The sequence below is a fragment of the Trichosurus vulpecula genome, chromosome 1 (assembly GCF_011100635.1).
Source record: "Trichosurus vulpecula isolate mTriVul1 chromosome 1, mTriVul1.pri, whole genome shotgun sequence".
Taxonomy (NCBI): domain Eukaryota; kingdom Metazoa; phylum Chordata; class Mammalia; order Diprotodontia; family Phalangeridae; genus Trichosurus; species Trichosurus vulpecula.
This window is the reverse complement of record NC_050573.1, coordinates 568178562-568200836: the sequence shown is the minus strand read 5'-3', so window position 1 is coordinate 568200836 and position 22275 is coordinate 568178562. Positions and strand designations below refer to the sequence as shown.

Genomic DNA, 22275 nt, shown 5'->3' with positions numbered 1-22275 from the left:
TTCCTTCTAGAATTTTATTCTGGAATTTTGCCTAGAACTCAAGTTCAGTGTATTGGCTTATGGTTTGCAGATTATATTCACTTTCCTTTTTAAAGACTCAGGACAAGGTCTGTCCTTGGGGCAGCTATGTCATGGTACAGTAAATGAAGTGCTGGGCCTGGAGTGAGAAGACCTGAGTTTAAATCCAGCCTCAGACACTTCCTAGTTGTGTTAAACATTTGCCTCAGTTTCCTCATCTGTAAAATGAGCTGGAGAAGGAAACAGCAGCCATTCCAGTATCTTTGCCAAGAAAATCCCAAATGGGGTCACGAAGAGTCATCTATGACCGAACAACAATCAAGTTAATCCTGTAATATCTCCCCCATTCACCACGATCCTTCAAACAGGCTTAGCAATCACAACTGCCACTTCTTTCACTTCCTGGGCCAAGTGACAAACTCATGAAGAAGAGCTAAATGTTTTACTAATCCTCCCTTGTTCTCTTGGGTATTAGTTATCTATTAGCCATGTTTGTTCTGTCCTATCTAAGCTTAAAACTGTATTAAGAATTTTGGGACGCCGAGTATAATTGGCTTTCTTTCTAATCCTATATATTATATATATTTAGAAACATCATTCTGAGGAGGGGTCCATAGACTTCACCAGACTGCCAAAGGGATCTATGACACAAAAAATGTTAAGAAGTCCTCTGCTAACTCCTAGATTTACAGATGAAGCCACTAATACTCAGGGTGATTGTGACTTGCTCAGGGTCACACAGCTATGCTTACTTAGTAACCTAATCTCTAATTCTTCTTCTGGGCAGGCTTATTCACCAGGTGGAAGTACCCTATAAAAGGAATCCATTCCAGTTTATGGCCCAAGTTCACCTTTAAGAATTAATAAGTTGGCATTCATTCTGGTTTATAATTCATCCTCTTATGAGTTTGCTTTCTGCAAACCAAGCTTCTATGGCTAGATGTCTCCTGGGTAGATGAAACATTTTGGTTTTTGAATCTGTAAAATTGGGGACCAGACCCTTGACTGTATCACCCTCCGTAAGAGTAGTTTGAGAGGCAACACGGTGTAGTGGATAGGGCACCAAGTGTGGAGTTGGAATACCTGGTTTCAAAGGCCACCCTTACTACTTATGTGACCCTAGGTAAATCACTTAACCTCTCTGTTGCCTTTTCTGTAAAGTGAGGGAATTGGACCCAGGGGTCTCTAGTGTGTCTTTCATCTCTAAATCAATGTTCCTATGTGCCAGGTACAGCGATCCCAGGAGGGCTAACTTCTAATGGCAACATGACTTCGTAGGAATATCTGAGTAAGATATATCTTTGGGCTAGGGGAAATCGTTGCATGGTTCCAACATCCATTATAAAATATCTTCATAGGTAAGCTAATGTGATGAAAACTAGTTTAACCTGATGAATCACTGGAAACAGTATTTGGTTGTATGGTCATATCATGAAACTTCGTGTTGGCCAAGGTTTCATGCTGTCACATAACTGCTTAAGGTTAGGAAAGAAGTGAAATCAGGAAGGAAGAGCTGAAACGCTTCTTTGAGAGACTGTTAAGGAAGCTTCACTCTAAACACAGTTCAAAGCCAAACTACGGTAAGGACAAAAAGTAGCAGCAACATAGTACATAAAGATTGCCTAATGGAATAAGGAATCACAGTGTCTACCCCTGCCACTGAGAAGTGAATTGTCTTTTTTTGAAAATTCAATTTAAAATTTTTTTTGTACCATTGGGAAAATGAACACCGTATTAGATTTGCCCGCGTTCTCCTGGAATTTACCAATTACAAGAAATATTGATCTTAGACCTTAAAGGAACGTTGTTGCTGTTCTTCTGTTGTTTCCAACTCTTCGTGACCCCATTTGGGGTTTTCTTGGCAGAGACACTGGAGTGATTTGCCATTTCCTTCTCCAGCTTATTTTACAGATGAGGAAACTGAGGCAAACAGGATGAAGTGACTTTCTCAGGGTCACACAGCTAGTAAGTGTCTGAGCTGAGGCTGGCCAGATTTGAACTCAGGTCGTCCTGACTGGAGGCCTAGTGCTGTGTACCACCTAGCTGCCCCTAAAGGGACATTCTCAATAACCCAGCATAATGAAGAAACAGGGGCTCAAGGGTCTCCTTCTTCTACATGAGGCTGGTCCTGATCCTCAAAGCTGCTTATACCCCACTCCCCCCTTCAAAAAAATCCTTGTATTTGCTTTGTGTATTCACCTCCAGCTTAAAAACCCCCCTCACAGAGACATTCAGTATTGTTACTGAACCTTTAAATCTTGGATAGTGACATTTAACTGCCATCTTGAGAAAGTTAACTGACATGACTAAAGAGGGGCTGTGTGAGACACTAAGTGGATTAAGATAACATCTTTCCGGCGGAGTTTTGGATAGTTAACTACCCCAGAGAAAGGTCTAAGAAATACTAATGTTAACTGTACCCTTTGAGAGTTAATGAGAGGGGGGGGCGGGGGAGGGAGCAGAGAGGGGGAGAGAGAGAGAGAGAGAGAGAGACAGAGACAGAGACAGAGAGAGACAGAGACAGAGACAGAGAGAGAGACAGAGAGAGAGAGAGACAGAGAGAGAGAGAGAGAGAGAGAGAGAGAGAGAGGGAGAAGAGAGAAAGAAGGGAGAAAGAGAGAGAGGGGGAAAGGAGAGAGAGAAGAGGGGGGCGGAGAGAGGCAAGGGGGAGGAAGAGGGAGAGAAAGAGACTATAGGAATTAACTGTTATCTTTACGAGAGTCTGAGAAACATCATGAGAAAACTGAATTTAACTCTAATTCTGCAGAGAAGAAATTATTTCAAAGTGACATTCTGAAGAGAATTCCTGAGAGACTTTACCTGAAAGAACTTAGTGTAATACCAGCTTTCATAGGTCTCCCACAGAAACAGTGTCTACTGTCACTGTATCTTTAAGGTACAATGGAAATTTGGAGTGATAATTTAGGTCATTCTATGAGGAATCAGGGAGGAGGCTGAGATCTTAACTAAAACTGAATCACAACTGTAATGACTGAAGAGAGGACAAAGAAAAACATTCTAAGAGAACTTGTTTAACCTTTACCTTTTAAGGAAACATAAAGAGAATTCTTGAAAAGAGACTATAATTTCGTATCCAGAGAGAACTTAATGCTGGGACTCTGTTTTTAGAATTCAGGAGAACTTGGTAGTTATAGTGATAGTTAAAAGTGAATTTGGCTGTGACCTTTCTTACAGCTAATACACTGTAAATAATCACTTATGTTTTATTGTTCTATTGTTGATAAATGATATAGCCAATAACTTGTTTGTTTAAGCCTAGGATATTATGTCTGAAATATGTAGAAAGATGAGCAAACATTTATTGAATGAAGTCTTTCTAATTTTATTAAATAACATTATTTAATCAGAGTGGGGGCTCAGAGCTAATTAATTAATGCAAACTATTGCAATTTCAGTAAACAAACCTCCTTAGATTACCTTAAAGCCCAAGATGAGAATTAAGAAGAAAAATGAGTTTGTAGTGGGCATTGCCCTACCTATTTACACTCAAATGGGAGTATTGCTCTACACACAGATAGGGTCAGTCCTAAACCCCAGCTACATTGAATGTGGTTCCAGTTTTCATATGTGTGTGTGTGTGTGTGTGTGTGTGTGTGCGTGTGTGTGTGTTGTGTGTGTATGTGTATGTATATGTGTATATATGTGTGCATGTATATAATACATATGTTATATAATTATATATAATATAATTATATACAATAATTATACATAATTATATGTATATACATATATATGTAATTAATCTGGCTGGGGCCTCAGAGCTAATTAATCAGATAATATCTATATTTGTGGTAATTTATGAGGTAATACCAGAGTATACCCCTTAATTGCCTTTGAGCCTATTATAATTAATAATATGAGTCAAATAGCAGGATGAAGGATGGAAATTTGGTGTATTTTTTCTCAAGAGTACGTAAGCATTACTTTGCCCCACATACTCACATTCTCCTCTACAAAACTGTTACAGGTGGTTTAGGTGAAAGCCCTGCTACACGTACATACATATACAAATTCACAAACACAAACACATATCACATAAATGTACCTATATGCAGCATTTACATATACATTTACATGTTTTTCCTTTGACAAAATCTAAGACCATTAAGAGCAATGATGGTCATGTTTTTGTATTTGTATCCCCAGAACCTAGCACAATGTTGGGTGCATACAGGTGCTTAATCAAAGTGTGTTGACTAATCAATATATAATTATCGATCTATGGATTAAAAGATGAATCCGTGGGAAATAATGAGACCCAGAGAGATGGTACAGCAAGAGAAGAGCAGAGGGCGGAGCCTTAGGAGCATACTCAGTTAGGGAACAGGATGCGAAAGATGACCAAGGAGAGGAGGGTTTATCTATGAAGAAGGAATAGCCAGCAAGGTAGGAAGAGAACCAAGAAAAGCCAAACCAGTGAAATCATGGATTTTTCTAAACATAAAAGAGAATATAATACAAAACCAACGTCATGGTAGATGTAAACACTCACCCTTTTTTCTGGTTCTACTATTATGGCATTTTTATCTTCTTCTGATACAAGAACACACGTAGAAAAGGATGACTTTAGCATGTTAATAACCAGGTCATTGGAGAGAACGTCCAGCTTCTTGACTTGGTCACCAGTGACATTGGTAGAGCCAGCAATTCCATAGCTAGAAGAAAATAAAAACCATCAAAACTAAAAACAAGGATAACAAGCAAGATATATAGCAGAGTTATGACTGCACGAATAGACTTTCTCCAAAAGACATCGAATAGAGTTCTGAAGGAAGGGACGGTTTGGTCGAGAGAAATGAGGCCATTCCAGGCTCAGATGTAAAAAGAACCATTTGACAGAAATGGAAAGATTTCTTGGGCCAAAGTGCAGCCTACAAGGGAGAGTATAGCTAACAAGGAGAGCACTGAAGTCTTAAAATCATAAGAGTGATAAAACTGGAAAAAACCTTAGAGATCATCTAGTCCCTTGACTCCTGGTCTCATTGGTCTTTCCAGCATAGCCTCAATTTCTTGTGTTTCTATAGCCTTTTAAGGTCTGTAAAGCACTTTGTACAGATTGCTTTATTTGATCCACACAACAACCCTCTAAGGTAATATTCTCATTTTACAGTTGGAGAAATTTTAGGCACAGATTGGTTCAGAGACTTTTCAACATTCATATAGCTAGTATGCATTATAGATAGGACCTGTCTCCATACCTAGCAGTCCTTTCACCACACAGAGACAATTGTTAGCCATTCATTATAGAGCTCTGTGAAATGGACCGACACTCAAAATAATGGCCTCTTTTTTCATTTATTCAGAGCTTCCAGCTGGACTACACATCTGTCTTCTGTGGTTCAGCATCACAGGCTATCTCCAACTACCCAAATTTTGGCATATGCCATTGAACTGTACCATTTTGTATCTCAACCTGAGGGGCAAACTCTCTCTACCAAAGTGGTATTAGAACATTAACATGGATTGGCTTATGAGATTCCAAAGGGAAGATCCCCAGGGATTTCTCTTCACTTCTAGGCAATAACTACATATTCATTCTTCTTCTCATATTGAAATTATTACTGATAAGAATCATAACTGATATTGACACCAGGCTTGTCTTTCAAAGTACTTTACACAGATTATCTTGTTTAACTCTCACAACTCTGAAGTACACAGTTAATTTTATTACAACCATTTTAAAATTGAGGAATCAGAGAGATTGATTTTATTGGCTATCACAGACCTCAATACTTTGAAAAATCTAAAGTACTTTTTCTTTCTGTTTACTCATTCCTCATGAGATTCCTGTGATGCTCATTAACAACATTTGTATTAGAGGGAAGATTTATAAAATTTGCTAATGGTTTCAAAAGAATCATCAACAGAGCTAGAATTGAAATCTTCATAAGATCTTCTGTTCCCCCGATTAGGCCTCAGTGCCAAGTGCCTCTTGTTCAGTTCATGAGAGGGAACCAACTATACTACTCCAAAATTAACTTCTCCCAAAAAACCCAGCTCAGCAAAATTGGCAATCTTCTCAGAGGATCATAGGCCAGGAAGGAACCCTGGAGGTCATTTATTCCAGTGCCCCCATTTCAGAGAAGAGAAAACTCAGGCCCCCCAAAAAGGAGTGAGTTAAGATTCACGCTGATCTAAAGTAGCATTGGCAGGATTTGAATCCAGGTCCTCTGACTCCAAATTCGGTGCTCATTCTACTATGCAGCTTTTATTAGGGAGCGTTCAATAGCAATGACTCTTCTATATTGTACTTTAAGGTACAAAAACGCTTCCTTCACAACAATCCTGTAAGATGGGTACTGTAAGTACCATTTTCCCCACTTTACAACAGAGAAAACTAAGGCCCGGAGAGGCTCACTGTCTAGACGTGGAGAGAGCAAAGGTTCAAAGAAAGGATAGATAGGCTCTTACAGACTAGAATTGTAATAGGAAATATTAGTTCAGAAAAAGTAGGAAATTCTTTTTTTTTTTGAGGGGGGAAGGCAGGGCAATTGGGGTTAAGTGACTCGCCCAAGGTCACACAGCTCATAAATGTGTCAAGGGTCAGAGGTTGGATCTGAACTCAGGTCCTCCTGTCTCCAGGCCTGGTGCTCTGTTCACCACTCCACCTAGCTGCCCCAAGGTAGGAAATTCTTAAGACTGGAGTTCTGAAGACACAAAGAGAAATAATCTAGAGTTGTTGAAAGAGCTGAGTGTGAATGCAAATTAATTCATTGCACAACTTCCATTTTTAAAAAAAATATGTACAGATGATGGAAGCAAGGTCGAGTGACAGAAAGTGTGAGCATGGTTCTTTAAGAACAGTGTCCAGAGCCCTACAGCTCAGAAGGAGCTGTGGCTGCAGAAGCAAGCACACAAGGACAAGGATGACAAAAAGCATTGGAGATTTTAAAAGTTATTTCTGGGGAAGAAATGAAGATCAGAATGTCCTGGGCTCCTGGAGCATGCGAACAGAACCTGGGATGACAACTCTCCATGTAGAAGACCTGGGAAACCTACTTCTAGAAGGATTGTAGTGACACATAAAAGCTATGTCTTGGAGAGAGCATGCATAAATAGTCCCTATAGGTTCCAGTCAGCTAGCCATGTGTTGATTGGCTTTGGAGGCACCCAAAAAGTTCTCCCAGCTTCATCTACGGACTTCTGGCCTCATTCATTTTTTGAGGGTTCTCAATGACTTCTTTATTCATCGCATCCGTGAAGGTCGGGTCAAAGGATCGGAGTCTCTGACCTTTGGACTTTCAGAAGGACCAGGGAGCAAGCTACAGGAATGGGGGAGTCAGAGTCCAGGCTAGATTTCTCAGCCGGTGCTGCCTCGATGGCCCAGGAAGTGAGGGATGATTTTTTTGGAGGGGAGAGACCTGGATGTGAGACCAACAGAAAGTTTCATCTTGTAGTCACGCTACATCTGGACGCGAACTTCTAGGATCAATGTTATGTAAGAACTGAGCTAAGTTTGAAGCCTACTTCCTCAGAGACAAGATGGTGTAGGAGGAAGTATATCTCAGATGTTCTGGAGAAAATGTTTGTACATTTGTTCTTGCTTTCTCTTTGAAGTAAACATTTTTTCAAATAGCTGTGCAAGCATGACATGTGTTTGGTATGACTACACATGTATAACCTATGTCAAATCACTTGACTTCTCAATGAGAGGGGGAGGAAAGGGAGGGAGAGAATTTGGGGCTCAAAATTTGAAAAAAGAATGTTAAAATTGTTTTTACAAATAATGGGGAAAAATGTTAAATTTTAAAAATTGCTATATAAAAGCTACCTGAAATTAATTGGCTTCATGGAACAAGGATTCTGTTCACTAGCCTTCCAACAATGCGGGAATCACAGCCAGTGGCAGCTTGAGCTAATGGCGGTAGAGGCAGAGGAACATTCTGGAACACTGAGAGTGCAGTGCAGGTACGTCCATGTCACGCCTCCACCCCAATGGCTTCCTATTGCCACTTCAATCAAACTCCTCCATTTCACTTTTAAAGTCCTACACGGCTCGGCTTTAATCTATCTTTCCAGCCTCTCCCTACCGCACTAAGTGATCCAGCCAAACTTACTTCTTCCTGTTCTTCTCACGTCTGGAACGCACTCCCACTTTATCTTTACCTCACTGAGCCCCTCACTTCCTTTAAGATGAAGCTTAGGCAGAAGCTTCTCTGATTCACCCCAAATGCCATGTATCTATGCGTGTATGTATTGTGTATATGTGTACTGTGTGTATGTGTGTGCGTGTGTATATCACTGTGATGTCACCGGTCCTCTTAAAAAATGAAGGACAAACAACACGTATGTATGTGTACACATATGTAAACTTTATGTTTGGGCTGCATATATTTTATACATATTTGCGGTCTCCCCTATTAGAATATAAGCTTTTTTTGGGCAGGGATTGTCTGACTCTTTGTACTTCCACCCCAGCACCTAGCACATAGAAGGTGTTTAATGTATACTTGTTGATTGATTGCATATGGTATCAGGCACTGTGCCTGTCAACTGGTTTTCTTGTTTTTCTTTGAAATAAGGGAAGCTTTTGAGAGTGGGTGCAGAGTATCACTTGGAAATGACTATAATTAAAATAAGATAAGGCATTTTTAAAAAAAGCATAGTGGCAGGGGCAGCTAGGTGATGCAGTGAGTAGAGCATGGGCCCTGGAGTCAGGAGGACCTGAGTTCAAATCTGGCCTCAGACACTTGACACAGGCAGTGGCTGTGTGACCTTGGGCAAGTCACTTAACCCCAACAGCCCTGCCAAAAAAAAAAAAAAAAGCATAGTGGTGTGGGAAGGAGAGTTGGCCTGAGCATTTTATAAAACTGTGGGACCTAGTTAAAAAAAAATCCCATTCTAATTGAGTACTGAAAAAGATAATCAAATGTTTTCACTTTTTCTACTTAAGACATGGAAGAGGAAAGACCAAGAACCAGGAAGGTAGGAAAAACAGTAGTTTGAGGCATCCTTGGGATAAACAAGGCTGCTGCACGTCAGGAGAGATTACCTTATTAGTGAGAACTGAGTCCTGTCAATAATTAACATAGACAGCAAGAAAACAAAATAACAGGTAAATATCCATCTGCCTAGGATCATTATGAATGAAGTTTTGCTCAAGTAGAAATGAATATCAAAGTCAAACTTTATTGACAACAGTTGTACTTGTTAAGAAAAAGAATTTAGCTTGTTTCTAGTCATTTGCATTTCTTCAAATCCTGAGACGTATAGGTGTGTGTATATATGTATTTAAATTTGTAAAACAAATATATTAAATAGTTATTATTAATTTGTTTTGGAATTCTAATATAGAGTTTATATGAACACACTACACACATTTATATATAAAACACAATTGGCTGTATTCTATTTCTGCCTCTCAGTTACTCCTGCCAATGGAAATTCTATTTACTGAAATGAAGCAGTAGTTAGATAAAAGGTATTACCTGCTGGCAACTACTAGAATTGCAAGCACAGCAGTTGGCCAACGGAGCTTTTATTACTATGTTCCAGACACTATGCTAAGTGCGGGGGATACAAGAAAAAAAAAAAAAGAAAAACCAGTTCATGCTCTCAAGGAGCTTATGTTCTAATGAGGAGACAAGCCTGAAAATAACCAGGCACACACAAGACATATATAGAGTAGATGAAATGTAAATGTAGAGGGAAAGGTATCAGCAGAGGGAAAGGCCTCCTGCAGAAGGTCGGATTTGATCTGAGTCTTGAAGGAAACCAGAGAGACTAAGAGGCACAGGTGAAGAATGGGAGCATTGCAAGCATGGGGAACAGCTCTGTGCAAAGATACACAGACAGGAAATGGAGTGCCATGTGCAAGGAAAAGCAAGTCAGCTAGTATGGCTAGATTATAGAGTGTATGGAGGGAAGTAACGTGTAAGAAGACAAGAAAGGTAGCAAGTGACGAGGATGTGAAGAACTTTGTATGCCAAACAAAGGGTTTCACATTTAATTCTAGGAGCAAATGATCAGCCTGGCTTAGAAAATTCAATTTACTTATTGATAGATATTGCAGAGACAAGAAATTGATAATGACATACTACCTTTACCCAGAAGACCAGAATAAATTCTATGATATCTAGCCACTTGTCAAGATTTCTGACAGAAGGACATCTGGTAACTGTCAAAGTCCTACATAATATCATTCTAATAAAATTAAATATCAAGTAAGAAAGGAGGCAGGTGCATGGAACTCACGTCCCACCCCTCACCACGCAAATCCTTCCCAGAAAAAACAAATCAGGCACAGTCTGACTACCCTCAGAGGTCACTGCCTTGTGACTTTTGGACTACCCAGTTTTTTCCCACTTCATAGGGAGAATTGTCAGGGAAAGAGCAAGAGTAGATGGCCAATGAAGCCTATTATTCTAATATTATGGGAATTTTCCCACCTATCTTGAAAGCGATCAATCTTATCTGCTGGCCTCTAGGCATTTGGTTGCTTTCCCACTGGGTTAGTCTGAAGCTGTTGGGAGAAACTCCTACACGCAACCTTCTGCCTTGGAGATAAATCTCTGATGTCTGCACAATGGTCAATTTTTTTTTCCAGTTAAAGTTTGAAGCCCAAGTCCAAAAAAATTTGTTTTAAACTAAAGTCTAGTGGCAGCGAGGTGGTGCAGTGGATAGAGCACTGGCCCTAGAATAAGGAGGACCTGAATTCAAATCCCACCTCAGACTCTTGACACTTGCTAGCTGTGTGACCCTGGGCAAGTTACTTAACCCCATCTGCCTCGCAAAAAACCCCAAAAACCAAAAATCCCTAAAATCAAAATATAGATCGGCCTGTGATTTAAGCATTGATGGTAATGGTAGGAACATCAGAAAAGAAGTCTTCTCCATAGTGAAACATTTAGGGACCCTGCCCCTTTTGGGAATCCTTGGGCCTCAGCTGAATGTCTACCCCCAACACCATTCTCAGTTACATGCATTCTAATAAGGAAGACTCTATACAATAATTGGAAAATTCAAGGCCATCTGTTATGGCTATACAGCTCCTACATACTTTGCACTTAAAATGGTTACCCAGAGACAGCTTTTTTTCTTGAATCAGTGCAAGGAAGAGGAAGGGATAGAATGTAAACTACTTTATTTTTTATTTATTTATTTAAAATTTTGAGTTTTCAGCATTGATTTTCACAAGAGTTTGAATTACAAATTTTCTCCCCATTTCTATCCTGCCCCCCACTCCAAAATGGCATATATTCTGATTGCCCCGTTTCCCAGTCAGACCTCCCTTCTGTCACCCCACTCCCTCCCATACCCTTTTCCCTTACTTTCTTGTAGAGCAAGATAGATTTCTATGCCCTATTGCCTGTATATCTTATTTCCTAGTTGCAAGTAAAAACTTTTTTTTGAACATCTGCTTTTAAACTTTGAGTTCCAAATTCTCTCACCTCTTCCCTCCCCACCCACCCTCCCTAAGAAGGTAAGCAATTCAACATAGGCCACATGTGTAGCATTATGTAAAACCCTTCCACAATACTTGTGTTCTGAAAGACTAACTATATTTTGCTCCTTCCTATCCTATCCCCCTTTATTCGATTTTCTCCCTTGATCCTGTCCCTTTTCAAAAGTGTTTGCTTTTGATTACCATCTCCCCCTATTTGCCCTCCCTTCTATAGTCCCCCTTTTTTTTATCTCTTTCCTCCTTCTTTCCTGTGGGGTAAGATACCCAATTGAGTGTGTATGTTACTCCTTCCTCAGGCCAAATCCGATGAGAGCAAGATTCACTCATTCCCCCTCACCTGCCCCCTCTTCCCTTCCTACAGAACTGCTTTTTCGTGCCACTTTTATGCAAGATAATTTACCCCCTTCTATCTCTCCCTTTCTCCCTCTCTCAATATATTCTTCTCTCATCCCTTAATTTGATGTTTTTTAGATATCATCCCTTCATATTCAACTCACCCTGTGCCCTTTGTCTATATATGAATGTAAACAAAACAGTCCAACGTTAGTAAGTCCCTTATGATTTCTCTTTCTTGTTTACCTTTTCATGCTTCTCTTGATTCTTGTGTTTGAAAGTCAAATTGTCTATTCAGCTCTGGTCTTTTCACTGAGAAAGCTTAAAAGTCCTCTATTTTATTGAAAATCCATATTTTGCCTTGGAGCATGATACTCAGTTTTACTGGGTAGGTGATTCTTGGTTTTAATCCTAGCTCCATTGACCTTCAGAATATCATATTCCAAGCCCTTCAATCCCTTAATGTAGAAGCTGCTAGATCTTATGTTATCCTGATTGTGTTTCCACAATACTCAAATTGTTTCTTTCTGGCTGCTTGCAGTATTTTCTCCTTGATCTGGGAGCTCTGGAATTTGGCAACAATATTCCTAGCAGTTTTCTTTTTGGGATCTTTTCGAGGAGGCAATCAGTGGATTCTTTCAATTTCAATTTTACCCTCTGGCTCTAGAATACCAGGGCAGTTCTCCCTGATAATTTCTTGAAAGATGATATCTAGGCTCTTTTTTTGATCATGGCTTTCAGGTAGTCCAATAATTTTTAAATTATCTCTCCTGGATCTATTTTCCAGGTCAGTGCTTTTTCCAATGAGATATTTCACATTGTCTTCCACTTTTTCATTCCTTTGGTTCTGTTTTATAATATCTTGATTTCTCATCAAGTCACTAGCTTCTACTTGCTCCAATCTCATTTTTAAGGTAGTATTTTCTTCAGTGGTCTTTTGGACCTCCTTTTCCATTTGGCTAATTCTGCCTTTCAAGGCATTCTTCTCCTCATTGGCTTTTTGGAGCTCTTTTCCCATTTGAGTTAGTCTACTTTTTAAGGTGTTGTTTTCTTCAATATTTTTTTCAATATTTTTTGGCTGTCCTTTAGCAAGTCATTGACTTGTTTTTCATGGTTTTCTCGCATCCTTCTCATTTCTCTTCCCAATTTTTCCTCTACTTCTCTAACTTGCTTTTCCAAATCCTTTTTGAGCTCTTCCATGGCCTGAGATCAGTTCATGTTTTTCTTGGAGGCTTTTGTTGCAGGCTCTTTGACTTTGTTGACTTCTTCCGGCTGTATGTTTGGGTCATCTTTGTCACCAAAGAAGATTCCAAAGTCTGAGTCTGAATCTGAGTCTGTTTTCGCTGCCTGGCCATGTTCCCAGCCAACCACTTGACCCTTGAGTTTTTCATGGGGGTATGACTGCTTGTAGAGTATAGAGTACTTTGTTCCAAGCTTGAGGGGATGTGCTGTTGTTTTCAGAGCTATTTCTATACAGCCAGCTCTGCCACACCAGCACTCCTCCTCCCACAAGAACCACCAAACCAGAACGAGACTCAGATCTGAGAAGGCCCTGCACTCCCACTCAGATCCACCACTTAATTCCTCCCACCAGGTGGACCTCGGTCTGGAAGCAACTGTAGCTATACTTCTGTAGCTGCACCACCTCCACCACCCCCGGGGCAGTGGCCAAACTGCAAACTCCTTTCACTCTGTCCTCGGCAGTTTTTCCCATTAACCTTCTCTGTTGTCTTTGGTGTCTGTGGGTTGAGAAGTCTGGTAACTGCCACAGGTCACTGATCAGCCTAGGGCCTGATCAGCCCAGCTGCTGGTCTGGTTGGTCCAGGTGCAGCCCATGCTGGGCTCTGCTCTGCTCCGCTCCCAGTTCCGCGATAGACCTTACCCAGCGACCATCCAGGCTGTCCTGGGCTGGAGCCCTGTTTCCCTCTGCTATTTTGTGGGTTCTGCAGTTCTAGAATTTGTTCAGAGCCATTTTTTATAGGTGTTTGGAGGGTCCTGGGGGAGAGCTTTAGGCAAATCCCTGTTTTCCAGCCTCCATCTTGGCTCCACCCTGTAAACTACTTTAGAGCAGCAATTATTTCATTTTTACCTTTGTATCTCCAGTGTCTGGTATGAAGTCTAGGACTTTTAACAATTTATCGCTGATAGACTGAAGAGGAGGATTTGTTGTGTCCTTCAGCACTCCTGTCTCCTGTTAATAGTTAGCTGAGCTGCAGATCAGATCGTGTATAAGTCGATTTGCAAGCATGTATTAAGTGCATGGTTATTGCACATTATTATGTGCAACACAGACAAAAGTATAAAGTCCCTGTCTTCAAGGAGCTTACATGCTAGAGGGAGGGAGACATATGTAAATCTGTAAATTATTCAAAATATGTACAAAAGAAATACAGGGTAATTTGGGGGCAGTAGTAACTGGGGAAGGAGTGAAGAAAGGCTTTATATAGAAGGGCTGAGTGTTGAAGGGAAAAGTAGATTATAAAAAGTGGAAGTGAAGAGGGAGAGCATTTCTGGCATGGGGGACAGTGAGGGCACAGAGACGGAAGATAGAGAGTCGAATATGAGGACCAGCAGGAAAACTAGTTTGGCTGGACTTCCATGCTCCTCATCAGGAATAACGTATGACAAGATCAGAAAAATAGTCTGAGGTCTAGTTGTGAAGGGCTTTAAAGGTCAAATACAGGAGTTTATATTCGATCCTAAAGGCAGAAAATTGGGGGGAAGGGCTTTTATACACAGTTTATCCGATAAAGATCTCATATCCAAAATATATAAAGAACTTTGTCAAATCCATAAGAATATGAGTCATTCCCCAATGGATAAATGGTCAAAGGATATGAACAGGCAATTTTCCAATGAAGAAATCAAAACAATTTTTAGACTTACAAAAACTGCTCTAAATCATTATTGATTAAAGAAATGCAAATTAAGCAAAAGGGAACCATTTTTAAGGAAAGCCTCGTTAGCAGTTATGTGGAGAATGAGATTCAAATGGGATGAGATTTTCAGGAGAGACCAATTAAGGGACTGTTGCGATAGTCCAGGCAAGAGGTGATGAGGGTCTCAGCTAGGGTAGTGGAGATATTAGTAGAGAGAAAGGACAAAGGAGAGATGTTGTGAATGTAGAAATAACAAGACTAAAACCAATTAAAACCAACATTGCCTAACTTGATACTCATGGAAGTTAGTCATCTAGGGACATTGGTGGGAAAAAAGGTCAAGGAAATGGTCTCCTCCTACATTTTTTTAAAAAAGCTTAATGATTTAAAATTTTTTCTATATACCCCTCATTTGGAAACTTCACAAAGGCAAAAAATTCCTTCAGACCAAGATTACATAGAAAACTAAGAAGGTAACAAAGAGAAAACTTCTGGGAGGATGACCGAATGAAAGTTGTAGCTAGGCCTATATCTATATCATTAACTCAAAGCAGCAAGAAATGCACCTAATAAAATAACATAAATACAAGAGGAAGAAAAGTGGTAAGGAAAGAGGCTTTAAGAAAATTCCATTAAACAGATGGAGAAAGTGAGGAACAGGGAAAAAAGGCTCAAAGCAGGGGTAGAGATACTGTGGGAAAAGGGAGGGAGACGCAGCTCTTATGCAATTTTTAAAAATACTGTACTAAAATGAGAGGAAAAAACTCCAGAGGAAAATTATTCTTCAGCAACCATAACTAGAACCACAAAAGACAAAATGGAAAACCTACAAGAATCTTCAGATTAGTCAAAAACAAGAATTGAAGAAAGAGCTAAAGAATAAAATTAGGAACTTAGTTTTAAAAATGGAAAGGAGAATCTATGGTCAGAAGAAAGGATAGAAAATTTTAACAAAGCAGAAGATACCATGAAAAAGAAAATGGAACTCTAAAATTCGGTGATGAAAAAGAAATATTAGAGCAAAGACAAAAGACAGTAAAAAGAGTATTTATAGTATGTTCCATAGTATATAGTATATTTATAGTATATTCTTCTTTCGGATTAACAAATCTAACAAAAAAGTAAACAATAAAGAAATCATGGATCTGAACAGAATAGGAGAAAATGAAATGTGATATCCCTTTTGCAATTACTGATTTGGAATCTTAAAGAGTGGACATATAAAAATATGCATCATATAAAAAACTACAACAAAAACATCTTTACAAAAAGTGACCATGTACTAGGTCATAAAAAACTCATAAGCCGGGCAGTTAGACGATGCAGCGGATAGAACTCCAGATAACATTCCAAAGTCCAAGAGCTTGTTTTCATCATGCTTGACTTGCATGAAAAGAGGACAAAAGGGGAAATGGCAAGAACTATAATCATTTAACCTGGTTGACCACACGCCACAACTGCTAGATATTTTAACCACAGATGGACCAACTAGTCCCACAAGTTCAAGCACCAACCCAAACAAGTTGAGGATGGCAACAATTTATGTAAATTAGAGGGAAAGAAAAAAGTTCCCTCAATCCTAAAGTTGGTGCCAGTACAAGTAAGCCTCATTGTTCACAAGACAAACATGGCTCTGGTGAGGGGTGGAAGGATTTCTTTTTAAAGAAAGCTAAAATTCATAATTAAAACACAGGGGAATGAGGAATTCAATAAATACAACCTTGTTAGATGAAAATTCCTGTAATCCAATCCAGTCATAAACACCAAAAATCTGAAGGTGGATATTTGCCACTTATTAGTTTAACATTAATTCTCTGGTTCCAAAGTTTAAACTGGAGTAACTTATTATCTTTTTTTTTATTTTTATGGGGTGGGGTCAGGAAAGGTGGGGAAGTATCCAATCACTGGGTTCTCACTGGTGATTCTAATAGCATATTCACTAAACATGAAGCAAAGATCTAACAGGAGATATTTTAGGCCACAAGTCTGTTCTTGGGGTAGTAGGAAGAGTATTGATCCTGCTGATTTCTTTTACCTAGCACTCCAGTAGGGGGAACATAAAGGAAGGCAAACCACTAGCATTTAAATAAAAATGTAAGCCGACCATGTTGGATAGTAGAAAAAGTGTTTCTGGAGTTAGAAGCCCCCCAGATCTCTACATACTAACTAGCCACATGACTTCGGGCAAATTATTTTAGCTGTCTGAGCCTCATTTTCTTTATATATAAAGTAGGAGGAAATATTTGCCCTACTTACCATAGTAGGCTGTTTAAAGAAAACACCTTATAAATCTTAAAACACTACATAAAAAGTGAGTTATTGAAACCTCAAGATCCCAAATTGCTGTAATATAGGAAGAAAAGTGAGGAAAAAACATATTATTTCATATATTATCATTAGCTCAGCAAGAACTGATTGTGGTCTCTAAAGCTGTACAGCATGAATGAATTAGGATGTCTCTTGTGCCTTTCTCTGAATCTACTCTGATAAGCAGCAAGGATCCTGACAGCAAATGAAACGGATTTCAAAGCATGTTAGTAAAAAGGTAACTTCTCCTGGGCTCTTACTTCAGGGTCATTATTATTATTATTACATCACTCAGGACTAAATTGAATTTTCAAAACCAAATGTTAAATTGTAAGAATTATTTTAAAAGAAATGAAGGAAGGAAAAGGCAATAACAGTCATTTATACAATGTTTTATTGTTATTTAAAACACCCCTAAAGTCCTACACTGCGAGGTGATGTCAGTGAAGTGTGAGTTCTAGCAGGACCAAACTGGGAAAGGTTTGAGTAAGGGTCCATGATATGTCTGTCATTTAAAGAAGAGGGACAGAGAGAGAGAGAGAGAGAGAGAGAGAGAGAGAGAGAGAGAGAGACAGAGACAGAGACAGAGACAGAGAGATGCTGTCATGGATTGACCTTGGTGTAGTTTTAAGTCAGACAGACAGGAGAATAAGGAGAAAGGGGTATCATGACAACCCAGAGAGGAAACAGTATCGATGAGGAAAGGGCAGTTAACTCTATGAGATACTGTAGAAAAGTCAGTAAGGATGAGAACTGAGAAAAGGCTGTTGGATTTGGCAATGAAGTGATCATTGATAATTTTGGAGAGCACAGTTTCAGTTTAATGCTGAGGTCAGAAGCCAGACTGCAGTGGGTTAAGCAGAGAGTGATGGCAGAAGTAGACCCTTACTGAATCACACGTACTTGAAGTGTTGCACTATTTACTTATGTTATCTCATAGGATCCTTATAACACCACCACATGAGTTGGGTCAAACAAGTATTATCCCTATTTTACATACAAGGAAACTGAGGCCCCTAGAATTCAGGTGACTTATCCAAAGTCACATAGCATAATATTATTGTGACCAGCAACCTGGAAATCTGAATTCTGGTTTCTGGTCTTTAACACTGATCAGTGTTATCAGAGCAGATTCAGAGAAAGGCACAAGAGACATTCTAAATGGGCTTCAGTTTAGTTATCTGTGCGATGAAAGGATTGGACTAGATAAAATCAAGGATCCCTTCCAGCACCAAATTCTGTAACTCTATGAAAATCTAAGAAGGAATTTAAAACTGACCCCACATTTTTTTTAGACCATACTTGGGATCTCCAACTCTGCCTACCCCTTCTCCTGGTCATAGAGCAGGTACCTCATGTTCTTCCCTTTCCTTTATTCCCTTGCCTCCCCATGACCTTGACTTCATTCACCATGATTTCCTCGTTTAGTCTAGTCTTTGAAGAAAAGGTGGCTCTTCTCACCAAAGCCAACCCTTCTACATGTGTATGTAACTCCAATCCCTCTGCTCTCATTTTCTCTAGCAGGTTGCTCTCTCGATCATCTCCTCTCTCTTTTAAATCTTCATTTTCTCCCTATCTAAGGATTCCTTCCCTGTTACCTATGAACATGCTCAAATCTCCAATGTGACAAAAAAAAATTCCTCACTAGACCACTGTTCTAATCCTTCTTCTGACACTTGCTAGCTTCTGCAATCATGGGCAAGTCACTTAAACCTGAGAATCTCAGCTTCTTGATCTGTAGAATGAGGTTAATACCTGTCATGAGCTCCTTGTGATTGGGAGGCACAAACAAGATAATAAATGTAAAGCATTTTGAAAATCTTAAGACGTTATATAAATGTCAGCTAATATTATTAACACTGCCTGTGTGACTCTGGGCAAGCCACAAAGAATTGGACATGACTGAAAAATGATTAAACAACAGAATTATTGTTAATAGGTGTTTCTGTCTGGTCTAAAAATCTGCCAGGTGGATTTTGCAAGCAAAAACCAGGCCAATGTCAACTGGAACACTTTGGCTTTGTTCAAAGGGGAACAAAGAACTGAGGCAATTATCTAATTCATTCAAATAGAAAATACTACTTTTAAGAAACAGACAGAGAGAGAGAGAGAGAGAGAGAGAGAGAGAGAGAGAGAGAGAGAGAGAGAGAGAGACACTGAGAAAGAGAGAGACTGAGAGAGAGAAGCATTTATTTTCTAAGCTATTGATAAGAGTCTAGAAGACTCTGGAGTTAGAGGGGCAGAGACTAAAAAGCAAAACAGATACGTTTCTGAGCCTAAGGTGACTCCCCCTTTATAGACCTGAGCGAACTGATTTTTTTTTTCAAATGAAAAGCATCCTTCATTTCAGAGTGCCCTTCCATTAAGATGAATTATTGGGAAAATGACTGCATCCTATGTCTGATGATTTGGGCTGAAGTCCAGGCTCTGCTTTTTTAATAACTTTGTGACCTTGAGCACATCTCTGAGCCTCTATCTTCATATCGGTAAAATGGGTACTAGCACCGTCGACTTCCCAGGAGGTTAGTGGAGCAGATCAAATAAGATAATATATATTGAGGGGCTTGCAAACAATAAACGACATAGGAACAACGATGCTCTTCGGCAGACAGTTTGCACAAAGCTCTAAGAAGTTAGTGCTTCTAGCCAGCATCCTGCGGTCAGTGTGAGTCAGTGGGGGAACCTGAATCCTGGAATTCCCTCTATTAGTGAACTCACAGGTCCAGTCTCTTTTCCTAAATTTTAAGTAAAAAGATTAACTGTGCAATGTGAGAATGAATGGAATATATTTCAAAGACTGCTGAGGCCAAAGTTTAAGAGGTGACGAAGAAGAGAGACACTGACCTTTCCTCCTTCAATCTTGTTTCCGACTGTATTCAGGGAGGCCCATCTTTTCTTGTCATTTGAGAAGGACGGCAGAACGTGAGAACACGCTCCTTTTTAGGCCTATATAGCCACTACACAATCTTTAGGACTAGAAGCATGACTGAAAATTGTTTTGAAGTACAAGGATTATCCTCAGATAAATAATGCTCCCTGCTGTCATCTGCCAGGTAGTATGATAGGCAGGCTAACACAGTGAGGAAAGCTTTGGTTTTTTGAGTCTTAGGCCTAGGCTCAAATTCTGGGTCTCCCACTTACAAACCATGATTGCAAGCAAATCTTTTAACTTCTCTGGTTCTCAGTTTCCTCAAATAGAAAATGAAAGGGCTGATCTAGACTAGCTCTGAGGTCCCTTTTAATTCTAGTTTTATGCAAAGTTTGGGGAAATCTATTTGATATATTTAAAAGACATATATTGGTAGTCTCACACTAAGTAAAGCCAGTATGCAAAAATCTGGGTTTACACATAAGAGAAATTTGAAGGTGATTATTTGAAAGGACTTATAGTAGGAGACATTTGCAAGTTCCCTTAGCTCATTTAAAATGATTTTACTTACAAAAGCACCAAATGCTTAACAAGGCACCAGTTGCTTAAAGTAGTATTGGCAATGGCCATTGGCCACTTATAATTGGATTTCTGACCATACAAGTTTCCATCACGCTTTACTTTGAGTAGCAATGCTATCAATGACAAGGGACAGACCTGATGTATACATACAGTGCTTAGCACAGTGTCTGGCACATAGGAGGTGCTTAATAAATGTTTATTGCTGGATAAAGAGCCTTAGGCCCAAAGCCATCTTCCTTCACCTCAAGCATCCATCCACTCTTTTCTCACAAGAAGTCTTGCAATACAATATCAAAACAGAGTCAGAAAACATAGTTTTGAAACTATCCCACCTACTCACTCCCTGTGTGAACCTTTGGGGGCTTCAGTATGGTTCATCTTTAAAATGAGTGGATTAGAAGACCCTTAGATCCCTTTCAGCATTCATCTCTCCTATAAACACAATCGTGACCCAAGAGGGGAAAACACAAACTTTCCATCCCTCTATCCCTGATAATTTCCAGATTAGAATGGGGTTTTTTAATCTACTACTAACTGACAAATCAGTGTATCAGTGGGAGAGCACCAGATCTAAAGTCATAGGACCTTGGTTGGAATCCCAGTCCTGTCACTGCCTGTGTGGCCTTGCACGAGTCACTTATCCACTCTAGACTCATCTTTGAAATAAAGAATTCTGAAGTTCCTTTAGGATCCAAACGTTCGTTCAATCCTTTAAAGCTCTGAACTTCAGAGCAATGCTAAAAAGCAGGAGCAACCATTCTGGCAAGATAACCAGGAATTCTTCTGCCAATTGAACGAAGCTCTGACTACCGCGAGGGTCTGAGAGTTTAAACAATCTGTGCCACAGACCGGCACCGTTAGAATGGCCCTGGATGGTGAGCCCTGGGGGAACTGGGTAGGGAAACGCTGTGACGGGACGGGGATAAGGCCATCTAGGGCCACAGGGTTAAAATGGGGCGCCGAATGAGTGACTGGGGCCGGGGGCAGCCTCAGAAAGGGAAGGAGGGAGGGGAGCTTGCGAAGGACGGGGAAACACTCACAGATGGGCTATGCCTGCTTTCCGCACCGCAGAGGAGATGGCTTTGACAGAGGTGCAGAGACTGTTGAGCAACTGGGTCATCTCGCCGGTGCCTTTGGCTTTCCTCCCCTCCTCCATGACGAAACGGGTCAGGGTGCTGACATCGGTGTCGAAGACGGACTTGTCAGCCATGATTGGATCGGAGGGGTATGTGTCCGCAGGGCAAGAAAAGTCCTAAGTCTTGCAGGCAGTCGGAGGGGCTGGAGTGGGGCGTCTGAGCCGGCCTCTGCGCAGGTGTGTGCGGGGGAGCCTCCAGTCTCCACCTCCCAGGGCTCGGGTCAGTCACTGGAGCAGGCTGCCAAAGCCGGAACTGGGGCTCGGTTGGAGTTCGGGGGTGTGTCCTGGGGCGCGACTCCGCCCCGGGGCGCTAAGCAGTTGTTTTCCAGCCTCCAACCTCCGGCCTTTTTTGCAGTCACTGCTTTTCTACCTCGTCGGTTACTCCAGTGTTCCAAACCCTGCCTTTCGTTTGGGACTTTGTTATTGCTTGCAATGCAATGTTACTGTCAAGGGCTTCTTTCTTGCCTTTCGTGGTTCCTGCTCAGCCTCCAGTTTGCTCGATCTTATTTAGGGCACCTTATCTTTAAACCTGGTTAAAATCCCGTTCCCGTCATGAACCTCGCCTTTGCTCAGAAATCCATTGATAAAAGGTATCCTTCATTTTACAGACGAGGAAAAGTGAGACACCAAGAAGGAAGTGACCTTAATTTTTTTAGTAGTATTCTCTCTTTTCCCAATTATATGTAAAGACAATTGTTAGCATTCATTTAGCATTCTAGCATTCCAA

At 40.3% G+C, this 22275-nt stretch overlaps 1 protein-coding gene across 2 annotated transcripts in view; it reads right to left on the bottom strand.

Moving 5' to 3' along the window:
- Positions 1–21791, bottom strand: part of FBP1 (fructose-bisphosphatase 1) — a 37020-nt gene extending 15229 nt beyond the window's left edge. Inside the window, exons 1-2 of one of the 2 annotated variants that reach the window (XM_036741911.1) lie at positions 21454–21791; positions 4532–4694 (exon numbers count right to left, since the gene is read on the bottom strand). In XM_036741911.1, the coding sequence (XP_036597806.1) occupies positions 4532–4694; positions 21454–21623 (333 nt within the window). In that variant the 5' untranslated portion in view covers positions 21624–21791. Of the gene's footprint in view, positions 1–4531; positions 4695–16375; positions 16457–21453 lie in introns of those variants that run through there. The other variant, XM_036741912.1, reaches the window with a different exon arrangement.
- Between the last annotated feature and the right edge of the window lie 484 nt (positions 21792–22275).